Source organism: Aquarana catesbeiana, linkage group LG03 (assembly GCF_042186555.1).
Source record: "Aquarana catesbeiana isolate 2022-GZ linkage group LG03, ASM4218655v1, whole genome shotgun sequence".
NCBI classification, from domain to species: Eukaryota; Metazoa; Chordata; class Amphibia; order Anura; family Ranidae; genus Aquarana; species Aquarana catesbeiana.
The window spans coordinates 248,191,014-248,215,222 of record NC_133326.1 but is presented as its reverse complement, the minus strand read 5'-3'; the positions used below and the strand labels follow the sequence as shown (position 1 = coordinate 248,215,222).

The following is a 24,209-nucleotide window of genomic DNA, read 5'->3' as shown; positions in this document are numbered from 1 at the left end:
CAAAGGTGTTCTATCTGGTTGAGGTCAGGCCAGTCAAGTTCCTCCACCCCAAACTCACTCATCCATGTCTTTATATACCTTGCTTTCCGCACTAGTCCAAATCATTTGGTGGAGGGGGGATTATGGAGTGTGGTTGTTTCTCAGGGGTTGGGCTTAGCCCCTTAGTTCCAGTTAAGGGAACTCTTAAGGCGTCAGAATACCAAGGCATTTTGGACAATTTCATGCTCCCAACTTTGTGAGAACACTTTGGGGGTGGCCCCTTCCAACATGGTTCCAACATTACTGCGCACCAGTGCACAAACAAGGTCCATAAAGACATGGATGAAAGAATTTGGGATGGAGGAATTTTACTGGCCTGCAGAGTCCTGACCTCAATCTGATAGAATACCTTTAGGATGAATAAAAGCGGAGATTGCGAGCCAGACATTCTCGTCCACATCAGTGCCTGACTTCACAAATGCACTTCTGGAAGAATGGTCAAACATTCCCATAGACACACTTAAACCTACTAAACCTTGTGGACAGCCTTCCCAGAAGAGTTGAAGCTGTTATAGCTGCAAAGGGTGGGCCAACTTAATATTGAACTCTACGGATTAAGACTTGGATGCCATTAAAGTTCATGTGCATGTAAAGGCAGGCGTCCCAATACTTTTGGTAATATAGTGTATGTGGGCATATATACCGTGGTAAATGACAGTCCGCTCCCTCTCTGCTCATTCATGTCCTGCTATTGCTAAACACTATGGCGGCAAGATATAGCTATTGATTACATTCACTAAGAAATTCGCTAAAAATCCTTAGTTTTAATGTAAATCAGTATTAAATACATTAAATGTAATTGCTAATACCTGTAAAGTAAAAAAAAGAGCCTTGGATGCAGATGCCATCTGAACAAATGAAAGCTAGTGTCAAATCATCTTAGACTCCGCCGTCACTATATTAATGCACAAAGATGTTCAAAAATATTTTTTAAGTTATAAAAAGCTGTAAAACAGTTATTTGATAATTATAATCTAATTTGAATTGCTCTTTTGAAACTCAGTGCAACTTATAACATCCAAGTGAAAGATATAACACCAGCATGTCAGAAAACAATAAAAACATGTTTTTAAAAACAGAATCTCTGAGTTGGAAAAAGGATCACCCCCTCCTAAAAATGACTTGTAAACTCAATCAGCTGTAGCTAATCACTTTTTCAATGGCACACAAAGCCATTTGAATTTCAACTGTGATCAGCTGTGGTCATTTTGATTAGCTCAGCATGAAAAGAGCTTTCCTGGAGCATTTCAGTCCCTGATAGTGCAACTGAAGCAAACAAACTATAGGTGGCAAGGCACTGTCAAAATCTCCAGGATAAAGTTGTGGACAGGCACAAGTCAGGAGATGGATACAATTTTTTTTATAAGCCTTTATCTATGCCTAGAAATACAGTCTATTATTAAGAAGTGAAAGATATTTGATACAACCATAGGCATGCGCAGGGGGTGTGCCAGGTGTGCCTGGGAACACCCTAATCACTGCGTGCAGTGCCAATTTCCCCTTTTGCATATTGTCATTCACCAGCCCCTTCTTTTTCTAAATGAACACAGTGAACACTCACTCACTGTGTTCATTCATAACCGAAGCATAGTAAACTGAAACCACTCAGCACAGAGCACTGCCCATTCATTCACTGTCCAGTGTAGCTGAAGTTGGAGAGAAAGGCATGTGTGTTTGAGCTTTGGGGGTGCACACCCTAATGGAATAGGCTGTGCACACCTATGGATACAACAAAGACCCTCCCTGGATCAGGACTTTGCTCCAAACTGGGTGAAAGAGCCAGGAGGAAACTGCTCAGAGAGGCCACCAAGAGACCTACAGCAACTCTGAAGCAGTTGCAGGAATTTATGAAAAAGAGTGGTTATTGTGGGAATGTGACAACAAAATTACAAATTCCCCACAAAGGTGGCTTGTATGGGAGAGTTGCAAGAAAAAAGCCACTCCTCAAGAAAGGCCACATGCAGTTATAGCTGAGCTTTGACAAAACGGAAAATTGTATACTCACCTTTCCGTAATTTTCCTTTCCTGTCGTATCTTCATGGCAGCATACACTTTGGGTTGTGACTCCGCCCCTCACAACCTGATAGGACCACATAGCTATAAGTTGTAAAGATGGCCCCCGCCCCAGTATTCTCCGTATATATATCACCTTAGACGGGTGGGAAATTGTATGCTGCCATGAAGATACGACAGGAAAGGAAAATTACGGAAAGGTGAGTATACAATTTTCCGTTTTCCTGTCGCATCATGGCAGCATACACTTTGGGGAGTAACTCGCAAAGACTGGGTGGGGATTCAAACTAAGTTTATTAATCAGAGAACAGAAGAATTGGCTTGGATAACGGCTCTTCCGAAATCCACTGTGGATAAACAGGCAGAATCCACTTTGTAATGGGTCATAAAGGTGTTCCTGGAAGACCAGGTAGCCGCTCTGCAAATTGTCTCCGCCGAGACTCTACAATATGCCGCCCAGGAGGTTGCCACTGCCCTGGTGGAATGTGCCCTTAAGCCCTCAGGTACTTGCTGACTGCTCAATGAATAGGCCTTTTTTATGGTCTTCACCAGCCATGACGCAATGGTGCGTGAGGATGCCGCTTGACCTCTCCTGAATCCATGCGGAATAATTAGGAGACTTTCCGTTTTCCTGATGGATCTGGTAGCTGAGAGGTACTCCAGGACATTACCCTTGACGTCCAGTGGGTGAGGATCGCCCTGTTCCGTGGTGAGTGCCGGAAGGTTAATCTCTTGGTTGAAGTGAAAGGATGAGGATACCTTGGGTATGAACCGGTCTGAAGGTTTTAAGACTAATCTGTCTGGCAATACTACCAGATATGGATCACTAACCATTAAGGCCTGCATCTCTGACACCCGCTTAGCCGATGTTATGGCTATCAGGAATGAGACTTTTAGCGTCAGATCCCATAAGGATATGTTCTCATTCGGAAAGAAGGGGTTCCTTAGATAGAGCTTCCAGTACAACTGAGAGGTCCCAGACTGGGAAGGAAGGTTTCCTAGGAGGTCTCAGCTTTAGACAGGCCCGTTGGAACTGAACCACAAGGGGATCTTGTGCCCATCTGACTCCTGTCAGGGCAGACAAGGCCGAGACTTGGACCTTTAGAGTACTTGATCTAAGACCCTTCTCTAGGCCTAGTTGAAGGAACTCCAGGACCTGTGACACCGATGGTGAGGATGAGTCCCAACCCTGCTGTTGAGCGAAGGTGGTAAACTTCTCCCAGACTCGCCTGTAAGTAATATTCGTGGTAGGTCTCCTGGCCTGGAGTAGGGTATCCACCACTCTCTGGGAGCATCCTTGCTCTAGGTACCTAGCCCTTTCAGCCTCCAGGCCATCAAATGTAGCTTCTCCGGGTTCGGGTGAAGAAGATGACCCTGGGAGAGTAGGTCTGGTGACAACGGAAGGGGCAGGGGATCTGCCGTATTCAGCTGTATCAGAGTGGTAAACCATGGCCTCCTCGGCCAGAAGGGAATTACTGCCACCACCAGTGCCGTTGACTCCTTGAGTCTCAGGAGAAACCTCGTTATGAGTGGAGTTGGAGGAAAGATGTATCCTAGATGGAAATTCCAGGGGTGCAGGAGACAATCCGTCCCCTCCGCCGAAGGGAATGGTATTCTCGATAGAAATTTCCGACATTTCGCATTCTCTGGGGTTGCCGCCAGGTCTATCTCTGGAGGACCCCAAGTCCTGGATATGAGGGCGTAGGCCTGTGGGTTCAGAGACCACTCGTGATTGGAGGTGAAATTCCTGCTCAGCGAGTCGGCCAGCACATTCTGGACTCCCGGAACATAGACTGCCCTTAAGCTTAACAGGTTCAGTTGTGCCCACTCTAGAACAGGACGGACCTCCTGCATCATGGACCTGCTTCTGGTGCCCCCCTGCCTGTTGATATAGGCAACCGCGACCTTGTTGTCCATTCTTAGAAGAACATGTTTCCCTCTCAAAAGCGAGCCGAAGGACAGGAGCGCTTGGAATGCTGCTTTCATTTCTAACACATTCGACACTGTGTCCTGTGCCCTGAATGGCCAACGGCCTTGGGCCGCAAAGTGCTGATGGTGGGCTCCCCACCCCTGCAGACTGGCATCTGAGGTCACCGTCTCCTGGTAAGGGGTGATTGTGTGCTTGCACCTTCCTAGGTTGCGAGGCCGTATCCACCACAGCAATGACTGCTTCACCTCTTGAGGGATGTGAATCGACTGCGACATCGAAACACCGTTCCACTGGCGCAGGAAGGAAATCTGGAAAGGCCTCGAGTTCCATTGCGCCCACTGAACCATCAGAATGGTGGATGCCAAGGAGCCCAGGATACTGAGGCATGTTCTGGCTGGTAATCTCCTGGCCGAGATGGCCTTCTTCACTTTCTGAATCAGGGGGGAAATCTTCTCCTCTGGAAGTTCCACCATGTTCTCTCTCGTGTCCAGCTCGGCCCCTAGAAAGACCATCCTCTGAGTGGGATGAATACTGCTCTTCTTCCAGTTTATCAGCCACCCTAGAGACTGTAAAGTGGAGACCAGGATTCCCCGATGCTGGATGAGAGACTCCTTGTTGTTCGAGAGAAGCAGGATGTCGTCCAGGTAATGGTGGACTCTCAATCCCCTCTCTCTCAAGTGGGCTATCACGGGCAATAGGACCTTCGTGAATGTCCTGGGTGCGGTGGAGATCCCGAACGGAAGACTTCGGAATTGGAAGTGCCAGCTGTTTATCGTGAAGCGGAGGAATCTCTGGAACTCTGAGTGGATCGGGATATGTAAGTATGCGTCTTGCAGATCGATTGAGAGCATCCAGTCCCCCCGATTTATTGCTTGAAGGATCGACTGGAGGCTTTCCATCCTGAATGTTTCTACCCGGATTGACCGGTTGAGTTTCTTTAGGTCCATAACAGGACGGAAGTCCCCTGACTTTTTTCGTACTAGAAAGAGTGGGGAATAGAAACCCTGACCTCTTTGGGATGGTGCGACTTCCACTATTGCCTGTTTCCTTAACAGATCCTGGATGTACTGGACCAAAGACAACCTTTTCTCCCTGGAAGGAGGAAGCCTGGTTACGCAGAAGTGACCCCTTGGGGGGCGGTTCTTGAACGACCACCTGTGTCCGACCCGGATGGTGGATACTGTCCATGGGTCCTTTATCAATTCCGCCCAAACCAACCCGAATCTTGTGAGCCTGGCACCCACTACCGCTGGTTGGGCGGACGTACCTTCAAAAAGGTTTCTGTTCATTGGAAGCAGGCGTTTTGGTTTTCTGAAATTTGAGGAAGGACGTCTGAGGGTTCTTCCAAGTTCTCCTGTACTCCTTCCCAGGCCTATAGGACTTTGCATCCCTGTATCTCTCCGGGAGATTGCGCTTGAAGGGAGGCGCTCTTTGTTGTTTTGGCCTTCTGTCTGAGGGAATAAGACCAGACTTCCCGCCTGTCACTTTGGATATTGCTGTATCCAGCTTTGCACCAAAGAGGTTAACTCCATCATATGGAATCCTGCACCAGTTGGACTTTGAGGCCGGGTCGGCCGACCAGGGCTTAAGCCATAACGCCCTCCTGGCCATTACCATTGCTAGCATAGACCTTGAAGCGGACCTAATGGTGTGCACCGAGGCTTCCGCCACAAAGTCTCCTGCGAGACTAAGTTCCTGTAGGGCTTGAACGATCTGGTCCTGATCTGCGCCTTCAGCAACGAGATTCGCGGTGTTCAAAGACCACCCGGAAATAGCTTTCCCGACTGCGGCCAAAGCCACTGCTGGTCTGCAGGCGCCTCCTGCAAAAACGTAAGCCCTTTTAAGGTCCGTGTCCACCTTCCTGTCCAGGACATCCCTGAACGTCACTGCGTCTTCAATGGGAAGCGTCACATGCCTGGCTAGGCGCATCAAAGAGGCGTCCACCACTGGAGGGGATACCAGGGGAGCTACTCTGGGCTCTTTCAGAGGATATAGCTTAGTAAGTCTGTTAGAAAGACTAACCTTCTTCTCTGGATTCTGCCATTCTTCCTTAATAAGCTCATCCAGTTCCTCTATAAATGGGAAGGCTTCAGGTACCTTCTTGAGATTCGGGAAATACTTCCTTTGCTTCTGCTGTACCTCCTCAGGTTCCTCCCAGTTAATCGCTTCCTTGACCGATTTTGCAAAGGGTCCTATGAGCGAGAAATCAAAGCCTGCTGCCGCTTCCAGTTCTTCCTCGTCTGATGGAAACTCTTGTTCCCTAGATGTACTAGGATGGGATGGTGAGGTGCTCAGGGCTGTAGCCTCCACATCTGGGGTTGAGATATGCGTAGCAGGGACCCCGGTAGGTTCCACAGTGACTAGCTCCTTCTCCCTGGTGGCTTCGTCCATACACCTGCGGCAGGCCAGCCTGTCTGGCAGAGCTGTGGCTCTGCATACCCAGCAAGCATTCCCCGTTGGACTGGGAGGATGTGCAGGAGACTGGCATCTACGTGCAGGGGATCTTCTATAATGGGAATGTCTATGCCTGGAGTAGGAACGGCTCCTCCTACGGCTTCCCCTGTGGGCTGAGCGACTTCTGCCGCGTTAGCGGCTTCGCCTATGGCTGGAGCGGCTTCTCCTGCGTGAGGTCTCTCTTCGCCTTGACTTAGACGATCTTGATGACCTGGTAGGGCTGACCGATTAGGCAGCATTAGTACGATCCTGCTCTCTTTTTCAATCTTCACTACTTACCATGAACATCCCCCCCCTTACCTATTGGGCTGATGGTGATCTGCTGGGGCAGCAGTCTCCATAGAAAGGATAACTGTGATATCCTGGAGGGATACAGGCAGGTGTAAACATGCAAGCAAACAACAGAGGAACCAGGGGGAGAGAGAAACACTTACCCCAAGGAGGGAGCGTCAGAGGTGAGGCAGAGTTGATAGCAGCGTCAGATATGCTCAGGAAGCTGGAGGCATCAGAAATGACATCTCTGAGCTTTTTAAATAAACCGTCATGGCCGCCGGGGTCATAAACCGGCCGCACATGTGCAGTAGCACCGAGCCGCTCTCGGCGCCATCTTGGAACCTGGCAAATGTGCCAGGACGCCCTAAAACGTTTACTGAGCATGTGCGGAAGCGCTGAGACATCTGAGGACACAGGGGAGAGACAGAGGAGAACCACAGAGCCCAGCAAGCTGCACCAAGAGATGGAAAGACAGATGGAGACCGCTGCACACAACTAAGCCTGTTTAAGGCTTATACTGGAGCTGCACATACCCCTGAGACCACCAGAGTGGGGTTCCTTCCATCTAGCTCATTTAGAGGCTGTACAGGCAAGGACTTCCACCCAGGAGAGGCTAGAACCTGGCTGGGGCGAGTTCGGTAAGGGGGTGCTTCTGACATCTTCAGTCCTTCTCAGGTGAGGAAAAATAAGAGAATACTGGGGCGGGGGCCATCTTTACAACTTATAGCTATGTGGTCCTATCAGGTTGTGAGGGGCGGAGTCACAACCCAAAGTGTATGCTGCCATGATGCGACAGGAAAACACACCTTGAAGATTCTGAGGTCACATGGAAAAAGGTGTTATGGTCAGATAAGACTAAAATTGAGTTATTTGGCCTCCACACCAAACACTATGTCTGGCGGAAATCCAATACAGCTCACCATCCAAATAACATCATTCCTACAGTAAAGCATTGAGGTGGTAATATCCTGCTATGGGGTGTTTCTCTGCAGCAGGGACTGGAACAATTGTCAGAATAAAAGGAAAAATGGATGGGGCAAAATACCAATAAATTCCTGAGGAAAATCTGCTGTCCTCTGCCAGAAAGTTGTCAATGGGAAGAGGGTTTATCTTCCAACATGAAAATGACCAAACACACATGGCAAAAATGACCACATTCAAACTGATTTTGAATAAATAATTTTTATTTGATAGAAATAGAGGAACTTAATCATTGATTTTACATAAACAGCATACATTTATTGCCAATCTGCTGAAATTTCATACTTGCAATTTCCAGGAAAATTGTTATTCATTAATGTGAATGATAATTAACTGATTTGCTTATATATTAATCATGTTCCAGAGGTTCATTTTTAAAGCAGTGGAATAATCTTAGTGCAACCCTACTGCTGTTGTATCAAATAAAACACTGCACATTTAAGCAAATGCATTACAAATGTGGTTAACACGTTTATGAATCCCCTGTGTTCACAGTTCAGAGACCCAACAGTCCTCTTTAGGACTATCCTTTCTTCTGTGTATTAGCTACAACAAAAAGTGTTGGGGTTTAGTGTTTTAGGATTTTCAAGAAGGTGTATTTTATTTTATTCTATTTTTGGTACCAAAACACTTTTTCTAGCCAGAGAAATGGTGTTGCAAAGTTTGCGCCCAGCCTTGCAAATATTTTTTTTGGCTGAATTGAAGGACAGATATGTGTTCACATATCACAACCAGAAATGTATGCATGATCCAAACATGGACAAAGTTAAATTAGAACATCAGTAGATTTGTGACTCAATCCACTTTTTGGATCTAACAATATTTAGACAATGGAATATTTCTCCTGATAAGCATCATTTGTCCACGTGGAAAATTCTGCAACCACGTGGGATGATGTCCACTGTTTATACATAAATAACTGTTCCTATCTGTCGGTTTAAAATATACTTTTGTGGACAAGCTCCTTGTCTAAATATTGTTAGATCCAATAAGTGGATTGAGTCACAATTCTACTGATATTCGAATTGAACTTTATTGTTGTTCGTGTTTAGATCATGTATAAATTAATGTAAGCTTTTCTTGGAGTCCTCCCACACAAACATCAAATCGTCTATAAATCAAAACACAATTCTCGTTGCAAAATGTGAACACATATCTGTCCTCCCATTCCGCCATCAAAATATTTGCAAGGCTGGGCGCAAACTTTGCAACACGATTTCTCTGGCTATAAAAAGTGTTTTGGTACCAAATATAAAATAAAATACACCTTCTTGAAAATCCTAAAACACTAAACCCCAACCCTTTTTGTTGTAGTTAACACACAGAAGAAAGGATAGTCCTAAAGAGGACTGTTGGGTCTCTGAACTGTGAACACAGGAGATTAATAAAAGTGATAACCACATTTGTAATGCATTTGCTTTACTATATACAGTAACTGTGCAGTGTTTTATTTGATAAAACAGCAGTAGGGTTGCAAGTAGATTATTCCACTGCTTTAAAAATGGACCTCTGGAACATGATTAATTATAAAAGCAAATCAGTTAATTATCATTCACATTAATGAATAACAATTTTCCTGGAAATTGTAAGTATGACATTTCAGCAGATTGCCAATAAATGTATGCTGTTTATGTAAAATCAATGATTAAATTCCTCTATTTCTGTCAAGTAGAAATGTATTCAAAATCAGTTTGGATGCAACCTCACGTAGGAAAAGCTCTGGCCTCCATATTAACACCTGGCTGTCATGATAAATATACATATATATATATATATATATATAATTTGCAATTTTTTAATCCAGAATTCATTGCATCTCTTTTTAATGGATAAGCACCCTCTCACGCACCCACTACAAGTCTCAGATCAGTGGATGACCTCCAGGCTTGCCAGGAGACAGATTTGAGATGCCTCACCCCTTCCTTTTCTCAGGTTTGAGGTAGGCTCTATGTTAAAAAAGCTGTCAGTGGAGGAAAAAAGCTCTTGGAAGTATAGCCCACACTCCTAGTAGAAGGTCAGACACTTGTGTTACAATCAGATATAAAAAGTAAAATATACCAGCGCAAAAAGATAATATAAAAAAGATCAAAACAGGAGCTGAACACTCCAGGCAAATTTACAAAAAAAAATCCAAGATAATAAAGGAAAAATAATATAGTGCAGCGCTAAAGTAACATCATCAAATAAGTATGAAAAATTCATTGAAAAACTTCATAAAAAAGTTCATAAGCAGTCATGAGAATATGCAAATCCATTTTCCAATAAAGTGACAATGTGCATTCATGAAGATTAGAAATTCCATGGCAAAAAGTGTGACCTCCACCCTAAGACACTCTGTGCTGTTCACCTCCACCCCGGGACCCCTAAATCAACAAAGGGTCATAAAAGCTTTCCCCAAAGGGCAAAATCCTGGAGGATATCGATACACCTCTTCTGAATGCAGATCACACGGATCACCACACAGGCTCATAGGTAATGGATCGCAGCAGCAAATCATCAGTGTCCTGATATATGCAAATAAAACAGAAAACATCTAGTGCGCTCTGCTAGCATATATTTAATAAAATAAAAGAGTCACACTTACATAAAAGGCAGTTCCATTAAGTGCCAGCCAACAAGTACTCCGTTACATAAAATCACATGGAATCAGCATACCGCGGGTGACGTAGCTCCCTTTTCGCACGTGTATCGTCCCATTGGGTGTGGGCATGACGTAACGCGTAGGGCACAAGTGGAGGCATACCGGAAGAGATGCCGTTAAGGAATGAGTTCGGCACTCCTGGATTTTCGCCGACTTTCGGCTTTTTAAATGTAAGAGCGTTACTATGCCATTATTTTGATAAACCTTTTATAACGGTATTACACTTTTCTTTATTCATCCTCATTGGGAGGGTATAGGAGAGGATCCCCTAGGAAGAAGAGAGATCCAGTACCATTACAAGAGAGAGCAGAGCAACACCTATAGAGGTCCCCTGCAGGTGACCATACGCTATTACATCATGTCTGAAGAGATTACATCTTATGCTGGCTTTAAGCATATCTAAGGTGAGAGGTCAGAGAGCACAGAGGTGACACGAGAAGAAAGATATATAGTCACCCATACTATGAACTGTCACAATCAATGGTGAAGGGATAGATCACGCACAAATATCCAAAATCCTTTAAGGACTTTCATATAAGGAATGCATTTATTGATATGGTTATCCCCTTTGATGTGTGGATTACTTGGTGTCCATCTTTGAGACACACGGATACATTAATCGCTTATGCACTGGAATCACTTTAATCCTATGATTTTGAATGTTATGTATCACTGAAGTTACCAATTTGGGTTGATCAATTGATATTTATGTTTGGGACACACTTTTTTACTATTATATTTGCACTGGAATCACTTAATATTAAGGCCACTAGCTATTGAAGCATCAAATCACTGTTTGTTAAGATTATTCAGATCTATCCCAGTGAGAATATATAGGTGTCTATTATAGAGACACTGGATTGTACTTTACTAATTAACTGACACGCATCACTATTTGTATTCTTTAATCACATTCATTAGCCACGGATACGCTATTTGAGTGAGGGCAGCAGGCTCGGTTTTACATTCAGAGAGGGGTAGAGAAGGAAGTGCCACCTGAGTGTAGTATTAACAAATGATGTTTAGATGTTGAAGAGTTATTTTAATAGACCTATTGATGGGAGTCGGAGGAGACTTATCTAAGAAGGGGAAAACTGTTGCATTTGAGTCTCCACATAAAACTACAGTGCCAAATTTGTGGGTTTCTACAATTTGGAAAAGATGGGACAAAAAGGATTCTGGCCTCTTATTTGGTGCATAATATGATATTATCGTGACAGCCATATCCAATATATATCCAGTGAGAAGTAAATATCTTCCCTCTGGATCTTTTAGTTGATTTAAAAGGGTAAATGGCATAGAACGATGAAATCCGATTAGAGTCCCTCGTTGTTTAACTGTGGTTGAGGCGGTATAAAATTGTGGATAAGAGGGGGAAAGAAATTTAGGAGTAGCTTTATCTGTAAAGTGAGTTTCCTGCAGACAAATAATGTGTGCCTTCTTGGCTGAGAAAGATTTCATTGCTTTTGTGCGTTTCTGTGGAATATTAAATCCTTGAACATTCAAGGATAGAATATTTATCGGGGCCATAATAAATCAGAGATGACTATCGCACCATATAGAATACAATTAACAACTGGAGTCAAGGACACCACCCCGAGAGAAAGAGAAGGAAAAGAAAGGACAGAATAGAAGAGAACAATTTGTAATCGAATAACCCTAATATGATAATATGGTAAGCATAAAAAAAAGTAAAATGCTAGGGTAAGGGAGCGACTTAGAGGAGTAATCAAAAAACTCCAAGAGGCTCCAGAGCCATCCGCAGACGCCCACATAATAGCAGTGAGAGTCCGAGGATGGAGAGGGGGGCAGCAAGAAGTTCCGAAAGGACGAACTTCGCCGAAGAACCACAGCTCCATTAAAATATGCTACTAAAACTTATAGTATTAGACGCAATCTTAGGCAAACTAAATTATTTAAATCTCTACCGACCTTAAGATTGTTTATTTATATGAAAATCGTGCCAAAAAAAAAAAAAAATTTATTTTATATATATATATATATATATATATATATAAATATATATATATATATATATATATATATATATATATATACACTTCTAAAATAAATAAAAAATATAAAATATATATGCAGACACATATACACTTATATATATATGTATATATATATGAACACACACATACATACATATTATTAATAGGTAGGATATTAAGCGTTGGTTATATCCGAGTACCAAAGTGTAATCCAAAAAAAAAAAAAAATTATATATATATAAAAAAAAAAAAAAAAAAAAATTATATATATATATATATATATATATATATATATATATATATATATATATATATATATATAAAAAAAAAGGAGAAAAATAAAAATATATTTTCACTGGAAGTCCAAAAACCTGAAATTTTAGAGTTGTGAATAGTGGGTTCACTGAAATAATTTATAATATACTACTGAAGAATCGAATAGAAACTATCTATTAAAAGAAGAAAAAAAAATTTTTTTTATATATATATATATCAGTCCATTGAATCTTCAATATTAGGGGAAGAGTTATCAAAGCGGCCTCGCTTGTGTAGGTGTTGACGCGAAGAGGTGGGAGAGTTATGTACTCCTGTTGCATTTTGCTGAGGTGAACCTGAGGCTAATCTTCTGCGTGTGAAGTCTTTAGTTGAATCCTGGTCTTTTAGGCCCAACTCGATCAAGGCTGACTGCAATTCCTCTGAAGAGCGACATATATATTTCGTTTCTAAGTGTGTAAATCTGAGCGAAAAAGGAAAACCCCAATGATAAGTAATTTGATGACGCTGAAGTACTTGTAATTGGGGTTTGAGTGCACGTCTTTTTGCCACTGTAATAGGAGAAAGGTCTGCAAAAAGCTGATATACATGACCTTGAAAGGTGAGAGAATCCTTTTCTCTGGCTGCCGCAAGCAATTGTTCTTTAGTGCGATAAAAATGCATTTTAGCAATTATGTCCCTAGGAGGACCATTTATTCTACGCTGAGCTAAAGCTCTATGCACTCTATCCATTTCTAATCTCTCTATTGGAATACCAGGTTGTAGTTCCTGAAATAGTGCAGTAATAGTGGCTTGAACATCAAGGACAGTCTCAGGGATACCTCTAATCCGCTAGTTGGCCCTACGATCCCTATTCTCCTGATCCTCTAAACGTGACTGTAATACAGCATTTTCTTCTTTCAGGTTCATAAATTCTGATTAGTATTGCTGTGTTTGGCTTTCTAGATCATCCATCCTTATTTCTAACTCAGCTGTTCTTTACCCCAGGTCCCTAATTTCCTTTGTTAATTTGTTTGTTATGTGGTCTGATGTCTGTTTCAGGGCTTTTTGTAATATTCTCTCAAATTTTTTAAATAAATCTGTTTGTGATGTTGACTGTGATCCTCCTATATCTGTATCAGACTCTCCAGAAAAATCTATAGCATTTGTAGTAAGTTTCAGTGGCTTAGCAGTATTTGAAGTGCTGGGCTGTGAGGTAACTGCCGCCGCCATCTTGGAAATCTGACAGGCCGGCGTTTCTTTAATGTTACCGGATTTAATTTTGGATTTGGTTCCTTTCAAAACCATTTTAATAGTACCTGAATGCTTTACAGGTAAGTACCAGGTGGTTTTGAAGATTTTCGGCGTCTCTGGGACCTGTAGTCCTCCGGCGAAAGCGGCCCTGTAGCGGAGCTCTAAGCAGGCATATCTATCCCCTCAGGCGTCCGCGCATGCGCCCCCCAACAAATGATGTTTAATGACACCAGGTAAAAATCAGAGGGAACACCGAGGACCACATACCTATACAGATGAGCCTTTTATATGTTTTTATCCTGTAAGTGTATTTTTTCCTGGTGTCATTAACCGCCTGCCGACCGCTGGCCGTCAATTGACGGCCAGGCGGCGCAGCTCTCGTTGCGGGCGGACGTCATATGACGTCCTCGCTTTCTTAGGCCACCAGGAGGCGCGCGCCCGGCAGCCGGTGCGCGTGCCCGGCAGCCGCGATGTCCGCTGGGCACCCGCGATTACCGGTAACACAGCAGGACCGTGGATCTGTGTATGTAAACACACAGATCCACGGTCCTGTCAGAGGAGAGGAGACCGATGGTGTGTTCCCAGTACAGGGGAACACCGATCGGTCTCCTCCCCTAGTGAGTCCCCGCCCCCTACAGTTAGAATCACTCCCCTAGCAACACAGTTAACCCCTCCATCACCACCCAGTGTTAACCCCTTCACTGCCTGCCACATTTATACAGTAATCAATGCATTTTTATAGCACGGATCGCTGTATAAATGTGAATGGTCCCAAATATGTGTCAAAAGTGTCCGATGTGTCCGCTGCAATATCGCAGTCACAATAAAAATCGCAGATCGCCGCCATTACTAGTAAAAAAATAAAAAAAAATAAAAATGTTATAAAACTATCCCCTATTTTGTAGACACTATAACTTTTGCGCAAACCAATCTATATACGCTTATTGCGATTTTTTTTTTTACCAAAAATATGTACAAGAATACATATCGGCCTAAACTGAGAAAAAATTTGTTTTAAAGAGAAAAAAAATGGATATTTATTATCGCAAAAGGTAAAAATTATTGTTTTTTTTTAAAACTTGTCACTCTTCTTTTGTTTATAGCGCAAAAAATAAAAACCGCAGAGGTGATCAAATACCACTAAACGAAAGCTCTATTTGTGGGGAAAAAATGATAACAATTTCATTTGGGTCGAGTGTTGTATGACCGCGAAATTGTCATTCAAATTGCGACAGCGCTGAAAGCTGAAAAATGGCTTGGGCAGGATGGGGGCGAAAATGCACAGTATTGAGGTGGTTAAACATCATTTGTTAATACTACACTCAGGTGGCGCTTCCTTCTCTACCCCTCTCTCATCCATCACAGTGCCAGCTCTCTGAGGACAGCAGCCGCCTAGCCTACCAGCCTACTTTAACCATTACATTACCGGTTACCACTTAACCCTTGAACTTCCAGCCTGTCTCCTATGGACTAAGTTGCTCAGACCTTTATATCTCCTGTTATATATGGACTTGTGTGTTTGCGCTTAGTTACCAATACTCTGTTTGTCGGTTTTACATTCAGCCCACATTTACAGTGGTGGCGCGAGAGTCACACACATTATTATAATGTACGAGTGTGTCAGAGATGGTAATAGGATGTCCACTTAAGGAAACTGTTGTATACAGGCTTTTTTTAAACTACAATCATTACCAACTAAATCAGATGTTCTTTCATATGTGTAATAAAACTTTTACTCATCCATTGATCTCCTGAAATATATTTGGGTTTGCTTAGATAATGTTACATTCAAATGGAATATTCATGGCCCCCATCATATTTATATAATACTTTGTATAATCTCCACATCTAAGTGACAGTTAAAGCTGACAGTTTGTAGAAATAAACAGAAACAATGTCACATGTCAGTTCAAACCCTGGAAACATTCTGTACTTTTTAATTTTAGCCTGTCTCTCACTGAGCTCATGCTGCCTTAGCAAGATACAGTAAACTATAATTTAATTCTTGTTGGTTCCCTGACCTATGATCTCCATTACCAACTGTGTTTTGATTTAGTTTTGAAAAGTTTAATAGCTTTATACAAGAGCTGTTCAGCTGTACACATTTAAAATTGAGACATACAATACTTCTGTACATCAGAAAAAGAACTCAGTATGCTTTGTAATTAAAAAAGAAAATCTAACAAAAAGAAAACGCTCAAGCCGCTTAGTAGAGATATTTTGAAATGTAAACACTTTAAAATATTTGAATAAATTGTTACTTGATGGATCCAAACATCAGCCTGGGTTAATCAATTCTGACACTACCCAGGATATTTTTCAGCCTGTTAGATGGAATTAATTCCAAAACTTTGCAAGAGTAATAAAAAGCTCACCACCTGACATATTGGTGGAATCACAACGAGTAACAGGGGAGCAGGTATGCAACTCATTTATCCAGTCAAATACTTGCAAAGGATGGTAGTCGGTAAAGCAGTAGCTCTGCCCACCCCAAAGCACCTTGTCCCCATGGTCAGGGTTGTGGGGGTCTGCGGGCAGGGGGTTTATCAAAATCTAGAAGCCCCCTTTAACAAGGGGACTCCAGATTCTGCCCCCCCCGTGTAAATGAGTATGGGGCACATTGTACCCCTACTCATTTACCAAAAAAAGTGTAAAAAAATTAAATAAAAACACAAAATGGTTTTTGACAATTCCTTTATTAAAGCAAAAAACAAAAACAATGTCCCTGGGTGTAGATCCAGCATCAATCACGATGAGCGCTGTCGCTGGCATGAAAAAGAAAAGCTCTGCACCTAGCATTGGCTCCTGCCGTTTGCCCCCCCTGCTCCAAATTAGTTCGGGGGGGGGGCATTCGCTTTTTTAAAATATTGGCATGGAGTTCCCCCTTAAAATCTGTTCCAGACCTGAAAGGGCCTGGTATGGATTGGGAGGGACCCCCACGCCTTTCTTTTTACAAATTTTTTTATTGCCAGCAATAATTTTTTTAGATTCAGCTGTCAGCGGCAAACCCCCCCCTTGACAGCTGATGAGTCATCCATTACTAAGGATGTGTCTGCCGGCTTCTCGTCCAGCTCCTTAACAAACAACTAATGTTAAAGATGAAGAACCGCAACTAACTTGCAGCACCACTGAACAGCTGCTTTGGAAATTCACTGTGAAAACTGAGGGGAAATTCTCACTGAACCTAATTTTAAGGTCCATGCGCACTAGGCGGCTGAAAAAAAATGCCAGAATCTCTGGCAGGAAAAGGAACATAGAAAAATATGTATGGTGGCTCGTATTACACAAATAGTAACTTGTTTTTCTGAGTGGTTCTTTCTAAAACATTCAATTGTTTTTTCACTATAATCAATGTACACTTGAAAACGCTGAATATACCTGTGCCGTTCCTTTAGAGCCGTGTGCCTGGGCTGAGACTCCCACACATGCACGTCATCATGGCTTGGCTATTCAAGTGGCCGCAGCCTGTGAACTTAGAAGGAAGACCGGGTGAAGATGTCAGCCTCTGCAGCGGTGACAGAGCACCGCTGGAGGGCTTTGTTTCAATGTAAATCTTTCATAATCTGCTAGTATTGCCTTGTGGGAGCAATTTTTTTTTTTATCTTAAAAAGTTTACTACCACTTTAATTTAATCTTGGGCTACTGAGCTCTGTGTACAACATGCTTTATTTTGAACAGAGGGTTAAATAATTAGGGATGAAGAATTGTAAAGAAGCCTAAAACTCCATATGATGGCTCAAATAAGAATACAAAATAATAATGGGCAACGTGTCATATATGAATAGGCAATGTATCTTACATATCTGACTCAAAAAAGTATTTAAACTGCATTTGTTTGAGTCTGACCATATTAACCACTTTTCGACTGGCCGCAGTACATATACTGCAGCCGGTCGGCTCTATTGCCCGAAACTACGTACCTGTACGACATTTCATGCAATAGCCAGCGGGGGCACGCATGCCGATTGGCCAGAGGGGAAGACAATTAGCGGGTCTGGCGGACATCCGTCAGCCACCCGCGATCGCTCCCCAGAGACACAACAGTGATCTGCCGATGTGAAAAAGTCAGATCGCCATTCTGACAGCAATGAACAGAGTGACCTTGTGTTTCTGCTAAGCAGAAAGCATTTCCTAGGGACACACTTAACCCTTTGATTGCTCCTGGTGTTAACCCCTTCCCTGCCAGTGTCATTAGTACAGTGACAGTGCATATTTTTTGCACTGATCACTGTAATAATGTCACTGGTTCCCAAAAAAGTGTCAGTTCAGTATCCGATTTGTCCTCCATAATGTCGCAGACCCGCTAAAAATCGCTGATCGCCGACATTACTTGTTAAAAATAAAAATAAAAATGCCATAAAAATATCCCATAGTTTGTAGATGCGATAACTTTTGCGCAAACCAATCAAATATATTATTTATTGGCATTTTTTCACCAAAAATATGCAGCAGAATACATATTGGCCTAAAGAAGAACGTCAATTTTTTTTATTATTATTTTTTTTTTTTATTGGGTATGTTTTATAGCAGAAAGTAAAAAGAAAAAAAATATTGTCAGTCTTTTTTTGTTTCTAGCGCAAAACATGAAAACCGCAGAGGTGATCAAATGCCACCAAAAGAAAGATCTATTTGTGGGAAAAAAAGGACATAAATTGTATTTGGGTACAACGTCTCTCGGCTGCGCAACTGTCAGTTAAAATACCGCAGTGCCGTATCACAAAAAATAGCCTGGTCATGAAGGGGGTAAATCCTTTCGGGGCTGAAGTGGTTAAAAGAAAGAAAACATGCAACTGAATCAACTACACATTCTTTTAAGTCAACTTTCTTTAAAACGGAGTTCCACCCAAAAGTGGAAGTTCTGCTTTAAGTACTCTTCACCCCCTTACGTGCCTTATTTGGCATGTCATTTCTTTTGGGGGGGAGTGGGTATCTAGTTTTCACAGGTACCTGCTCCCACTTCTGCTCAGGCCACCTAGGTGACTCGAGTGGAAGTTCTCCCCCTCCCTCCCTGCAACTGGGACACATCACAGGTCCTAAAAGATTGCCCGGCCATTGAGGAGGCGCAGAGCAACTCACACATGCACAGTGCGCGGCCGGCTGTGAAGCCGCAAGCTGTCACAGCCAGGTGCCTACACTTGTGATACCGGTGAGAGGCGAGGGAGAGAACCAAGGGTTCGGGCAGCCGCATCGCTGGACTGTGGGACTGTGTTTGTTTATTAAAAGTCAGCAGTTATACTTTCTGTAGCTGCTGACTTTTAAAAAACACAAAAAACGACTGGAACTCCGCTTTAACTTCACACAGTACAATGCATTTGTCTCCCAATAGGTCTCTGGTCTCCCATTATATTGGGAGGCGCATAAAAAGTTCAACAGCAGAACTAAGCTCAAAGCTTAGGTCAGTTTTCTTTTAAACAAATAGGGTGGCAATAGAAAGAGTCATGAGGTATTCTAGAATTAGTATAAATTTGCCATGATGTATTGATAGCTCAGTCTTCAGTTAAAGTGAAGGAAAAGTCTGCTGATACCGCTTCTCTACAATACAAAGTGGCCACGGGCCGCATCATTTGTACCAAAGCACCATAAGATCTTCTGGTTAGGGTTGGAATTTGCATACAACATATTGTATACACAGGACTTCCAGTGATGTTGGAGGACAGTTTACACCAAGTACTGATATCTGTACAGGCACAATATGATGGAAACCCATAATGGATAACCTCATTCAGGAAGGGAAAGGAAGACTGCAGAAAACAATTGTTCTATGCATTGTGTAACCTAGCAACAACTGCATGTACCTTTAGCTCTATAAATAGAAGAAACATAGATCCACAAACCCAAGAATGCAAAATAAAGGCATTAGCACACATAGAAGAATGCAGAGCTTTTATATAAGTATGTTCATGGACCTATACACATATCTTTTATATCAATGTGTTTACGAACACATATGCAAAAACAGCCATACAACAAATACATTAGGGGGAGGATGTTATCCTTGGAGTCCCTTGATAATACTAACTAATGATAATGACAATGCAATTCTTCATCTATGGTAAAGTAATATTCATACTGGATGAGATCTGGAAGAACATTATTAAAAAACAAGAAACAGTGCAAACTCAAAACACAGTATACAATATATGTGACAGCCTGCATCGTTAACTTATAAATATATAGTCAAACTACTTGTGCTTCCCAAAGACATGAAATGTTCTTCATACAAAGCACAACAAACAAAAATGCAATAATTAGTGATAAAAAAAATCAAAGTGCACACTACCTATGCTTATGTAAAATTCAGCTCAAATTTTTAGAATCGGGGGGGGGGGGGGGGGGGGACAATGTGGCTAAATGGCTATATAGAAATATTTTTTTTATTACTGACATAAAAGGGCACATAAACCATGCGAGGCAGAGATGATAAAGGAGCACATCATTAAACATGTTTATGCTAGCTATGTTATCCATTGCACCCGGAAAGGTGATTTTAATATACTATTGCATTGATACGGTTTTTACTACGGTTATTGTTAAAAACAAACGAGTCACCAATGCCCAATGATAGCATACTGTCTCCTGTGGAGACAATGGCAAAAAAATACTGTCTGCAGGTGTTGTATCAAGTGTGTATCAGGCATTGCTCATCCCGTGTAAACAGTCAAATATTCTCTACCTGTATTTCCTCTATTATTATTCACCTGCTGTGCTTTCTAGAGACATTCCTGCTAATTGCTAAGGTTCTAATGAGCCTTTGTCAAACATCTCCCACTACTCCTCTTAATACATGACAATTTTAAACTGCATAATTTTAGCTGAACTCAAAGCACTTTAAAAGGACATTACTAGCAAACACTTTGAGTTATAACCTTTGAATTGCTTGCTTTTCCATATTTTGATAATCGTATGTAAATTTGTAAATGCTCCTTTTAGTAGTCATCAGAGAATTTGATTTGAATGGCTGTTAAAGCTAAACTGTATATAGTTATTTAAAACAATATTTTATCGAGTTATGAATTTACTGCATAGTAAATAATTAAATGCATTTTACAATGAACTTGAGAAATACTTGAGTTTTTCAGCACTCACATTTGGAAAGGTAGGATCAGGTTGGAGACCATGCTGTGATCCTAAAAGCCCAGAGCTTTGCATAATCCTCCTCTTAATAGGATCCTTTTCTAGCGGTGGACAGCCCTCACATCCTGATGGCATCAACAAGGCTTTCAATATACTGTGAGTGCAGGGTGCCATAGTGAAACTCTTACAGGACATGGGTCCATGATGTCCTGCACTTACAGTATGTCATCAGTCTTCATTTAACCTCATTGGAGGGGATGTCATTTAACACCATTGGATGTCATTAATGACTAAATCCAGCCATGTGCCCCAGCTCTCCAAGGACTCTCCCTCCTCATTGGTTGAGAAGGCACTGTCAATCGCAATCACAGCCAGCAAGCCAATGAGGAGCGAGAGGGGGTGATGCACCTGGGGCATAATTAGTAGTGGAAATTCAGCAGTTTCTGTGTCTTCTATTTAAATATCTTTTTTTTTTTTAAATGGTCTATCAGTTACACAGAAACTACATGATGTTGGAACACTCTAAACTGGTTTGTGTCTAGACACAAGAGGGAAATATTCCACCCATCTGTATTTAGAAAATGATCATTGTAACAATAACTAGACAATAACAGTCTGGTTAACATCTGCATATTGAAGGGTTTCTGTCATTAAAAAGTTGTCTTAAATATGATCAAGACATAAGCTTACCAGAACAAAATTATCCGGATGTTCCCTCTCCTCCAGAAAGCTCGTGCAGATTTACCCCAGTCTGGGTATTGACTGTCCTGAAGCATCATGTCTGTCACCTGTATAAATACATTGCATTGTAAACTTTGCTGATCACTAGAGGCACACCTAAATACCTGTTTCTGAAATGCAAGAGCCCCCCAATAAAATGGCATCTCATATGAGCCACGTAAACAAATCCATGTAAAAATCATGATTAACTTTTTAATCAGGTTTGGGGAAGAATTTTAACCTCTGTTTTTGTAGAATGGGGCAGGGTTAGGGGATTTCCAGAGGCGATACAGAATCTGCAATATTCAATTTTATGCAAAAGAAAAAAAAAAAAGATTTAGCCAGTGTTCCATTTCATAGTTATATAGTTAGTAAGGTTTAATAAAGACGCCAGTCCATCCAGTTCAACCTGTGTGGGTGCGTGTATTTATGTCAATACAATACAATCACATATCCCTGTATATTGCTTTCCCTAAGATGCCCATCTAAGAGCTTTTCTAAATTATTGACACTCACTGACACCGCCAACTGTGGAAGAGTTCCATATTCTTACCACTCTGACAGTAAAGAATCCCATAAGTAATTTGAGGTTAAACTGCTTTTTGTCCAACTTCATTGGGTGGCCACTTGTCCTCTTAAGTGACCTGAGACTGAAAAGTTTTCTCCCTATGCTAGAATAACCATTGAGATATTTGTATATCGCTATGATATCTCCTCTTAAGCGTCTCTTCTCCAGAGGGAATAAAGTATAATGCCTGTAGTTGTTCCTTGTAACTAAGGTCTTCCATTACCCTTATTAGCTTTGTTGCCCTTCTCTCGACTCTCTCCAGTTCCAGCACATCCTTCCTGAGGACTGGTGGCCAGAACTGGACGATATATACTTGAGATGTGGTCAGACCAGAGTTTTGTAAAGTGGCAGAAGTATAGTTTTATCTCTTCAGTAAATATTCCTTTTAATGCATGTTAATAGTCTGCTAGCTCTGTTTTCTATAGATTGCATGCTTTTGCTGAGCCTGTGATCTACTAGGACCCCAACTCTTTGTCCGTCCTGAATTCCCCCAAAGGTTCTCCTCCTAGCGAGTAACTTGTGTTCATATTTTTAGCCCCCAAGTGCTTAACTTTACATTTTTCAACATTAAACCTAATTTTCCATGTAGATGCCCACCCCTCTATCTTATTGAGGTCTTCTATAGCCTGCTGTGAAGTTATTGCCCTGCTTACCCTTGTATCATCAGCAAACACTGAGATTGAACTATTTAATTTATACCAGCAGCTATATATTTTATGAACAAATTAAACTCAATTGGTCCCCAAGACAGAGCCTTGGGGTACCCTGCTCACAACTCCAGGCCATTCTGTGTACACGCTTTTTATCACCACCCTTTCAATGTGGCCCTGTAACCAGTTTTCTATCCAGGTACATACACCATCCTCCATGCCAACAGACCCCAATTTGTACAATAAGCATTTATGGGGAAATGTATTGAATGCTTTGGCAAAATCCAGGTACACAAAATATCTTATAGTGTGGAGTTTAGAAAAGTTGGCTGTTTTGAAATTTAGTGTTCTTGCACTACCCTCTTGCCTCCTATTCCTATGATTTATATTGAATATAATCACTCTGTGATCATTGTTTCCCAAAGTATCCCTTATTTCCACATCTGCAATCAGATCTGTGTTAATTGCAATTCGATCTAGCAGAGCATTATTTCTATTATTTCATTATTATCCACCAATTGATACATGAAGTTGTCCAGGAAGACATTTAGGAAATGGCGAATTTTAAATGAGTAAGCAGTTCCATCTGCCCAGTCAAGAACTGGATAATGGAAGTGCCCTATTATAATCACATTGCTTCAATGCCTATCCTAACTGTGATAGGAGATCAGACTCCTCCTCATCCTTCAGGGTAGTTATTTAGCATTTACACAAATAACTAATTCAAAGAAACTTACCTATTCCTTTGCTTCAAAATCATGTACAACAAGACTTGGTAACCTCATTAGTAAATTCTATAAATTTGTCCTTATTTAATTTACAATATTACAACTTCTTAGTAATGCACCCGTGTTAGAACTGTGCCAAAATCCTCCCTAAGCAAACCTGATACTGCTTTGCCGTTGACTTTCCAATCTTTTCTTTGATTGGGGCAGTGGCGGCTGGTGCTCACTCGTAGCGCGGTCCCACCCCCCCCCTCATTCGCACTAATGCCCCGTACACACGGTCGGATTTTCCGATGGACAATGTCCGATCGGAGCGTGTTGTCGGAAATTCCGACCGTGTGTGGGCGCCATCGGACATTTTCCATCGGATTTTCCGACACACAAAGTTGGACAGCAGGAGATAAAATTTTCCGACAACAAAATCCGATCGCGTCAATTCCGACCGTGTGTGGCCTGTTCCGATGCACAAAGTGCCACGCATGCTCAGAAGAAATTCCGACACGGGACAGCTCGTTCTGGTAAACTTAGCGTTCGCAATGGATACAGCACTTTCGTCACGCTTCTTCTTTATAATGTGACAAGAATGAAGTAGTTTTGCTGCTCATATTCACACACACTTCTCACAAACTTTTATTTGT

General features: G+C 41.9%; 1 protein-coding gene across 4 annotated transcripts in view; it reads right to left on the bottom strand.

Annotated features, from left to right (window-relative positions):
* The window catches only part of TMEM117 (transmembrane protein 117), a 440,409-nt gene that overhangs the window by 138,180 nt on the left and 278,020 nt on the right, over positions 1-24,209 (bottom strand). For all 4 annotated transcript variants that reach the window (XM_073619948.1, XM_073619951.1, XM_073619950.1 and 1 more), the window contains one exon: positions 21,599-21,696. In XM_073619948.1, the coding sequence (XP_073476049.1) occupies positions 21,599-21,696 (98 nt within the window). The remainder of the gene's footprint in view (positions 1-21,598; positions 21,697-24,209) is intronic.